This window comes from Helobdella robusta (genome assembly GCF_000326865.2).
Source record: "Helobdella robusta unplaced genomic scaffold HELROscaffold_5, whole genome shotgun sequence".
NCBI classification, from domain to species: Eukaryota; Metazoa; Annelida; class Clitellata; order Rhynchobdellida; family Glossiphoniidae; genus Helobdella; species Helobdella robusta.
This window is the reverse complement of record NW_008705254.1, coordinates 493,492-503,491: the sequence shown is the minus strand read 5'-3', so window position 1 is coordinate 503,491 and position 10,000 is coordinate 493,492. Positions and strand designations below refer to the sequence as shown.

The 10,000-nt window shown below is 37.4% G+C and overlaps 1 protein-coding gene across 1 annotated transcript; it reads right to left on the bottom strand.

The window, feature by feature from the left end:
• Positions 1 to 4,049: 4,049 nt before the first annotated feature.
• On the bottom strand, positions 4,050 to 6,528 carry HELRODRAFT_68472 (hypothetical protein; the record flags this gene model as incomplete). The annotated part of the gene is made up of 2 exons (XM_009026987.1): positions 4,050 to 4,298; positions 6,172 to 6,528. Coding segments are annotated over 2 exons (606 nt in total), but the record flags the coding sequence as incomplete, so codon positions are not given.
• Positions 6,529 to 10,000: the final 3,472 nt, after the last annotated feature.

Sequence of the window (10,000 nt, the reverse complement as noted above, 5' to 3'; positions counted from 1 at the left end):
CTGTTGGATTTCTTTCGTTGGTCGTCGTGATTCTGGGATCTTTTGTGTGGGAGGATTGAGAGGAATGGGTTGATGGATTGGCGTTTGGATTTTAAGAATTCCGCGAAGTTTAATCGTCTCTGTGGGTCTTGCTGGCCATCGCTACATCTTCGTTGTTGTTGTTGTTGCTGATGTTGTTGTTGTTGTTGTGAGTTATTGATGGAGGTCTGTTCGCTCGATTGGTTGGAGTTGTTGTCAAATTGTTGTTGTTGTTGCTGTTGTTGTTGCTGTTGCTGTCGTTGTAGTTGCATCTGTTGATGATGTTGGATAGATTTGAGAAAGGATCTTCCGAATTTGATTGTGAATGAGCTGCTTTTACGTCTGATCCATGTAGGTGTCATACTCGCTGAGTTTGTCACTGTGAGAAAATTTGATGGTTGGATCGTTTTTGTTGTTATTGCGGTTGCTTCTGCTGCTGCTGTAGTTGATGTAGTTGTTGCTGTTGATGTTGCAGCCATTGTTGTAACTGCTGCAGCTGACGTTGTTGCAGTTGTTGCTATTGTTGTTATTGCTTTCAATTTTGTTGTTGAAGTTGTGATTAACAAAGTTGAACGTGGTGGTGCTAATGAAACTGCTGTTGACTTCGTACCCGATGATAGAGTTTCTGGTGATGTTGATGTTGTTGTTGTTGTTATTGTTGATAATGTTGTTGTCAATTTTATGAAAACGTTTGTCAAAGAAGTTGTTGCAGTTGTTGTGGTTGTTTTTAGTGATGTTGTTGTTGATGTTGTTGTTGTTGTTGATGATGTTGATGTTGTTGTTGTTGATGATGTTGTTGTTGATGATGTTGTTGTTGATGATGTTGTTGTTGACATATCAGTCAAAATTTTCGCAGACGATTTTTTCTCAAATAAAAATTTTCCATCTTCTTCCCCGCTGACGTTATTTTCAAAGTGAGAAAAATTCTTTTCATTCATATCGATAGCATTGGTTTTGTTGTTTTTGTTGTTGTTGCTGCTGCTGTTGTTGTTGACGTTGATGTTGTTGTTGGTGTTGTTGAGTTTAATTGTTTTGTGGTAGCTTCCCGGCTCATTCATCAGCACTTTAATGCTTTCATTACTTTTAATTTCATTATAATCGTCAGTCTGGTCTATAGTGTGTTTTTGTCTTTTTAATTTTTGACGATGTTGCTGTTGCTGTTGTTGCTGTTGTTGATGATGTTGTTGTTGATGTTGTTGCTGCTGTTGTTGATGTTCCCGGTTTTTCGTTACTTCGTTTGTGTCAATTTTGTCAAAATTCGAAAGCAGACTGGCACATTCAACCTCTTCTAGATTTATTTTCGAAACTTTTTCAGTATCACCATCATTACCAACAGAATCATTACTATCACTACCGGCAAAACTACGATCATTAATATTGCTATGATGATTGTCAGCATTTCTATTCACCACACATCTACAACTCTCATCATCTCTTACACAACCAACATCAACAAATACGGCATCGTCATCAGTGACGTCATCATCAACGTCATCGAATTTTCCATTCGAATAATTTTCATTATCGCCTTCGCCGGTCTGTGCGCTCATCTCGATATACTCGCATCTGGAGTCAAACGTATTTGTTATAATTACCGACGGTATGTTGAAAATACTCGGCCTATCGGTACTCGATGTCGATATCACAGCCGGAGAGGTGTGTTGTCTCGGTTCGTCTACTAATTGGTCGCTGCGATAATTTGGCGAAAATTCGAATTCGGCTTGCCTCTTTAAAAACGGCTGCCGTGGAGGTATGGCAAAGAGTTGAGAAGCGATGGGCAGTTTTTTTAACGAGTCGGATACCGAAAAAGATTGTCTTCGGTGCGATACGGTTTTCAATTTTCGCAGTGACGATCCACCACGCGTCTTTCCTTGATCTTTATAATCAACTTTCGGTACTCGTAAAAAAATTTTCTTAGATTCGGTAGGTGCTTTAAGAGAGCCGATGGATTTCTGTTGGTTAACATTTTTTCCAGGACCGCATCTTTTACCATCAGTGGAACTACTCGAATCGTCATCATCCGAATCGATTTCGCCATCGACATTTCCGGCGAATAGACTGAAAATACTTTTACCGGTTTTCGCCACGTCGTTATCGTCTTCGGGTCGTTTCTTGTCGATACTCGCATTCTTGTTCATCGTGGTGCCACTGACGGCTGTCATCCAAGGGTTGCTAGCTGCTGTCTGCGGTTCAAATAAAATACATGCAGTCTGATTCCAAATGGATGTATGTTATTTCTCCAGCTACATTTATCCCAATAATTATTATTTCTATTTCTACTGTAACTACTAACTCTCTGGCATTTAATTTCATATAAACCACTACACCATACCATAATAATCAAAAATAAACATAAAACCCAAAATGTAACAATCTACAGCCAAATAGTCAGCCATCTTACTTCGTATATCGTCTTATCTAGATCTCTGTTCCGACTCATCCCACTTATAACCGCCCCAAAGTGGCCAACAGTTTTTTCAGCCATGCAAGCCAGCGAGGACATCTGCCGATCTTTTTTGGCTTCTGACTTTCTGTGGAGGTCAAGGGCAACCTGAGAAGAAATTACGGAGAAAAAAAGTTTTGTGGAATGTGGGAACGTGTGAGATTATGCAGTGGCAGGACCCGGTAACATTATAGGAATGATCACTTTCACTTGTATAAATACTTATGATCGAATCTGCTCAGTTGCTGGGGTTATTGCTGTTGTTAGGATTGTTATTTTTTTATTGCTATTGTTAACGTTTTCATCATAGTTACTATTATTATTATTATTATTATTACTATTATTATTAATAATAATAATAATTATTATTATTATTATTTATTACGCACCCGATGAATACTGCCTTATTAAATCTGGTTCATTGACAGAATAAGCAAGAATGAGGATATAAATAGAAATGCCGTGACGTCATATCTACGTCACCACCACCAACAACAACTGCAACAACATCGTCTACAACAACAACAACACAACTACAACATCAACAACATCAACAGAGACAACAAAGACAACAACAGCAACAACGACAACAAAATAAATAAAACATGGTAGAGATACAATAAACATGAAACCATCTGAAGATTTACACGAACAAATAATATTCTTTCAACAAAAACACAAAAGAATGAAATCAAACACACACGCACACGCACGCACACACTCAACAAACTAGCTCCATAACGAACGAACAAAGAATAATAAACTATGGGAAGCCGAAGACAAGAGACCGCAGCCAAAAAAATACTCACACGTACACTGCACGCACATATACACCAATACAAACACACATACACGCACACACACATACACGCACACACACATATACACACATACACACATCTTACATCGTACATACATCCAGACATTCACACATATGCATCCACACACATACACACGTACACACATAACAGACTTGACACCAAAGATAAAAAAAATAGAGAAACCGAAGAAAAAAAAGTCTTTTACGACGGACGATAATAGGCAACCATAGATATGGCAAAGAAAAGTCAATCCTAGATTGGTCTGTGTATAGATGAGTCTTAATTACAAACAGCATGGTCACGAAATAGGAAGGAGTATTTGTATCTTTGGTGTGTGCGTGTGCGCGTATGTGCCCGATAGTGTGTGTGTGTGTGTGTGTGTGTGTGTGGTGTGTGTGTGTGTGTGTGATGTGTGTGTGTGTGTGTTTGTGTGTGTGGTGTGTGTGTGTGAAAGCTTCTTTGCATATGTACATTTAAGTTTGTGTGTGGTGTATGTGTGTGTGTAGGAATGTCTGCATTTTTAAATTCTACAATTAATCAATCAACCAATCAATCAATTTCCAATCAACCAATCAATCAGTCCTAAACCAATCAACCAACCAATCAACCAATCAACCAACCAACCAACCAACCAATCAACCAACCAACCAATCAACCAACCAACCAACCAACCAACCAATCAACCAACCAACCAACCAACCAACCAACCAACCAACCAACCAATCAATCAACCAGCCAACCAACCAATCAACCAACCAACCAATCAATCAACCAACCAACCAACCAGTCAACCAGCCAACCTTATAAATCCCGGAATACAATCCCACCATGGCGACCAGGGTGATCCAAAAGTATCCCACCTGGAGCAAGCAGTTGAACAACGCATCCTCCATGTACTGAACAAAACATTTGTCACCTGGCACCGTTCGCTTTCCAATAATATACTGCCAGCCAAAAATCGTTGTGAAAAAAACCAAGATGGGAATCAGCCATACGAAAAATACCACAAAGATTACCTGTGCGTGTGTGTGTGTGCGCGTGTGTGTGCGTGTGTGTACGTGTGTGTACGTGTGTGTGCGTGTGTGTGCGGGTGTGTGTACGTGTGTGTTTGTGTATGCGTGTTTGTATGTGTGTGTGTGTGGGTGCGAAAACTGCAAAACAACAATAGTGACAATTAATAACAACAACAACAACAAATAATAATACATTTTTTGAAGCAAATGTATTTTTTGCATGATAGAAACGCTGTTGAGATGGGTTTGAGCAAATTGGATTTATAGATGGATGGATGGATTAATGGATGGATGGATAGATGGATGGGTGGATGGATGGGTTGATGGGTGGATGGATAAATAGATGGATGAATGATGGATGGATAGATAGATAGATGGGTGGATGGATGGATGGATTTGCGTGATTTTGTACCTGCTGTTGCTCATGTACCGCAATAATTTTGTTTATGTGTTTGTACCACCATTAATACTACTACTACTATAACTGCTGCTGCTACTACTACTACTACTATTATTATTATAAAGATTATAAAGATATCGCAATGACAATTGAACCAATAAGTCACATTTTAAATGCTTTGATGATGATGATGGTGGTGGTGGTGATAATAATGGTGATGATGATCATTATAAAAATCGGCAAAAAATTATGATTTCTATTAATTTTAACCGCCTTATCAATATAAAATGATCAGTTAATGACAGCCAATCAGACAAGCCTTTCAGAAAATTAATTTCTTAACAAGAATTGCCCAATCAAAATGTTCATCCATGAATATTAATCAAGCAATTAATATTCATTAAAGGCAAAACCAGCCAATAAGAATGTACGTCAAATAGATTCCTCGCTGTCATTGGTCCATCGAATAATAATAATTATTCATATTTTCCATGACAATTGCTAAAAATAGATATACGGTGATTAAAATGGATAGCTACTATTCTCTACTTATTCGTTTTTGCGTGTTCGAGTATGTGTGTGTGTGAATGTGCGCGTGTGTGTAAATGTGTGTGTGAATGTGCGTGTGTGTGCGTGTGTATGAATGTGTGTGTGCGTGTGTGTGTACGTGTCTTATACATAAACGTACATACATAGCCATGATGTTTCTTGCACATACATATAAACACACGCACACATACGTACACACCTACATACACACCCACATAAAAATATTTTTAAACGCAAACAGAAACAAAATGGAAAAAAAACTCACAAAAAAATACTAACAAAACAAAACGAAAAAAGGCAAGCAAAATACAAAAGATAAAAAATTTAGAAAAATTGCAAAAAACAATAAACTGACTTTAAAAGGGAGTAGAAAAAATATACAAAACGTTTGAACGGTAAATATACAAAGCGTGTTTTTACTAAACATACATAGAGTTTTGAAAAAAATATTATAGAAGAAATACAAAACAAACAAAAATATACAAAACGAACATTTTAAAAAATACAAAAGATAAATATGCGATCTAATGCAACACAATGAATATCAAATAAGAAGAAAAATATACAAAACAGGCAAGCAGACATACAAACGAACACACATACAAACACACAAACATACAAACACACCAACATACAAACATACAACCATACACACATACATAGAGTGCCTTAAATAAGAACAAGTCAGCCGTGCACCTACATATAAGGTTGTTCTAATTCATTGTGACCGTGGGCTAATATGCACAAATTTACTAATGGAGATGACGACGACGACCACGACGATGTTGCTCTTGGTGATGCTGATAATGATGACGACGATGTTAACAATGATTATCACAATAAAGCAGCAATGAACATAAACACACACGCACACACACACACACCCACACACATATATCATCCACACATAAACGAACACACACAAACCTTCCTCTCAGTTCTCCAGGCCCGGTACTTGGTCGGTATGGAAATGGAGCAGAATCGATCGACAGTGATGCAGAATACCGTGTATATGGAGCAGAGGCAGGCCGTGTAGTCTACCGAGAGCCAAAGATCGCAGAAGAATTCGCCTAGAGACCACTTCTTGGCCGTGAGGATGTAGGCCGTGTACAAGGGCATCGAGACCAGACCGATCAACAAATCGCTGACCGCCAACGAAGCTATGAAGTAGTTTGAGGGCTGGCGGATTGAACGCTCCAAAATGAAACTGAGTATGACTATGGAATTCCCGGCTATCGTTAGCAAACTGAGGCCAGCTCCTAATAAGCCGATGAATCCTGATGATGATTGTGATGATGATGACGATGATGACGACGACGATGATGATGATAACGACGACAAATAATGACGTCATTAAACAAAAATGTGCATAAAAAACTAAATTAGGTTTCAATTAAAATATGAGAAAAAGTGAGGAGGTAAGAGGAAATTTTTGAAGAAATTTCAATGAAATTTTCGCCAACCTGTATTCCATAGGAACGCCATAATTGTCGCATCAACCGTCACAGATGTTGTTGTTGTTGTTGAGTTGTTAATGGCGTCATTTATTGCCGTTGTGTTGTTGTTGTCGTCGTTGTTGTTGATTATGTCGCTAAACGTTGTCGTCGATGTGGTTGCTGTTCCTACTGTTGTGAGGTAGTTGTAGTAGCTTCTGTGGCTGCTGCTGCTGACGTCATTGTCGATGACGATTTTGTTGATGTTGTTGTTGGTGTTGTTGTAGGTGTTGTTGTTGACTTTAGCAAGGTTATAGTAGTAGTAGTAGTTATTGTTATTTTTGTTGTTATTATTATTATTGTTGTAGTTGTGGTGGTAGTGGTGGCGGTGATGATTGTGATTGCCGTCGTTCATCATCATCATCATCATCGTCGTCGTCGTTTCGTTGTTGTCTGGCTTTTGATTTGTAAAAAAATATTGTTTACTACTACTACTTTTACTACTACTACTACTACTACTACTACTACGACTACTACTTCTACTACTACTACTAATACTGCCACTACTACTACTACTACTACTACTACTTCTATTACATTATTACATTCTATTACTACATTATTACTTGATTTTGGTAAAAAATTTCATCTGTACATAAGTAAAAATATTTGATCGAAAGAGAATGCCATATATATTATTGATCATGTCTCTGAGACGATGCTAGGTACGTGTTTGTTTGTTTGTTTGTCAGTTTGTGTGTGACTGTGTGTGTGTGTGTATGTGTGTGTAATTGTATGTGTGTGATTGTATGTGTGTGTGTGTGTGTGTGTGTGTGTGTGTGTGTGTGTGTGGTTTTATGTGTGGGATGAATGTGTGTGTTTGTGGTTTTATATACGTATTCGTTTGTGTTGTTGTTGATTTAGTTCATTTTATATTTCTCCTATATACCACTCATCTATCCATCATTTATTCATCCATTTATTCATCCAATCACTCACTCATTCATTCATTCATTCATCCATTCATTCATTCATTCATCCATTTTTTCCGGCTCTATTTTATACTTGGATATGCGGTTCATTTGCGCATGACACGCAATCACGTTTTAATTTCGTCACTTCTGCTTTCTGCTTTTTGTAGCGCCGTACGTACATATTTCTTATTGTTCGTTTGCTTGCTTTTGTATTTATTTCTTTGCTATTTCAACTCTAAAATAATAATGACAAAAGTATGACGACAACGCTGATGGTGATCTCTCTCGGACATCATCGTTCTGTTTCTTGTCACGTTCTAGCGATCATCAGCAATCGCATGATGCAGCAGTAGAAGTAGTAGTAGTGGCAGTTGTAGCAACAGTAATAGTAGTAGTTGTAGTAGTAGTAGTAGTAGTAGTAGCAGCAGTAGTAATAATAGTAGTAGTAGCAGCAGTAGTGGTAGTAGTAGTATTAATATTAGTGGTGAAATTAGTGAAAGAAATAAAATGACAAATTTATTCGTCAATATGTACAAGGCATCTAGATCCATCCATCATACGTTCTGTCAATGAGCTAAAGACGTCTTACGTTATGATGATGTTTGAGTTCTTTTATTCATTTAGTTCGTTCATTTATTTTTTTAAATAATTTCATTAAATTATTTGTACCCATTACATGCTTGTAAAGATTTGGGACTGCAAGACCTGATTAAATATTTACACAATTATATATTTGTATCTCGTTTCGTCTCGATTGAATTCCAGACATAATTTCGATTTCGTTTCGAAATAATGACGAGAGAGGCGGACTCCTATTAAATATTAATAATTATTCGTCTTAGTTAATGCTCTGATTTATTGAAAAACTCGTCTGCACGGGATTGTTCATTTGTCATCTTTGATATTTTTTCTTCATCATCATCATCATCACCAGGATCATCGTCATCACCACCATCATCGTCATCATCGTTACCAGGATCATCACCAGGATCATCACCAGGATCATCACCAGGATCATCATTGTCATCATCACCACCAAGGATCATTACCAGGATCGCTGCATCGGCCATGTTACGCACCCGTTAAGCGTAAAACCCGCAATGAACGGATTATAACAGCGCGCGTAGAAAATCGATGAGGTGGTGATGATGATGATGATGGTGATTGTGATGATGATGATAGCGATAGCTAAGGTGATCATTATCAAGATGATGATGATGATGAAGACGATGATGATGATAGCTACAACAACGGTTATAACGTAGGAAAATAAAGATATATATAGAAACGGTTATTTCTTTAAAAAAAAAATAATAATTTTTTTCCTTTTTTCAGATATAAATCATCCGAAATCATAATTTCAAGCCGGAAGGAAAATCTTAAATTTATTTTTTGGTAACAATTTTGTTTCCTCTTAAAAAGTGATCCTAATCTGAAGTTATTTGGGCATACCAATACCATAAAATAAGGGGTAATAATAATATTACCATTACCATTAAAACCAACATTGTGCCATGGTACCTACTGACTTCCAGTAAGTTTCTACAGCCACACACCTCAGCAAGTAGTAATAGTAGTGGCAGCAGTAGTGGTAGAAGTCTCGGCTGTACTAGCAACAGCAGTAGTAGCAATAGAAGTAGTAGTAGTGGTAGTAGTAGTGGTAGTAGTAGTAGTAGAAGTAGTAGTAGTAGTATTTTTAATACTACTAATGTATATTTTACAACTCCATCGAAAAACATTAATAGCAGACTTAGAGTGCAGTTGTAGGAAAATGGGAGGGCTCTTTCAAAATACACTTCTTGCAGTGCAACTATTGCGAGGGGAAGAAAATTGAATTACACAAACAAAAATGCACACATGTGTGTTTTTTTATGTGTGTGTATGTGGCTATATTTGTATGTGTGTGTGTGTTTGTGTGTGTGTGTGTTTGTTTGTGCTTGTATGTGTGTGGATGTGTGTGTATGTGGCTATATTTGTATGTGTGTGTTTGTTTGTACTGGTATGTGTGTGGATGTGTGTGTATGTGGCTATATTTGTATGTGTGTGTATGTGGCTATATTTGTATGTGTGTGTGTGTGTGTGTTTTTGCTTGCATGTGTTTGGATGTGTGTGTGTATATGCGTATGTACAATGGAAATTTTTGGATTCCTGGCGTAGGTATAAAGCAGTCGGTAGTTTATTGTTAAAATTCATCACAAATACAAACACATACAATGTAGAGCAACGTATATAAATGTATATAACAATATGTGTGTATGTATGTGTTTGTGTGTGTGTGCTTGTCTGTGTGTGTGTTTGTCTGTGTGTGTGTGTGTGCATGTGAGTGTATGTATGCTTGTATGTGAGTAT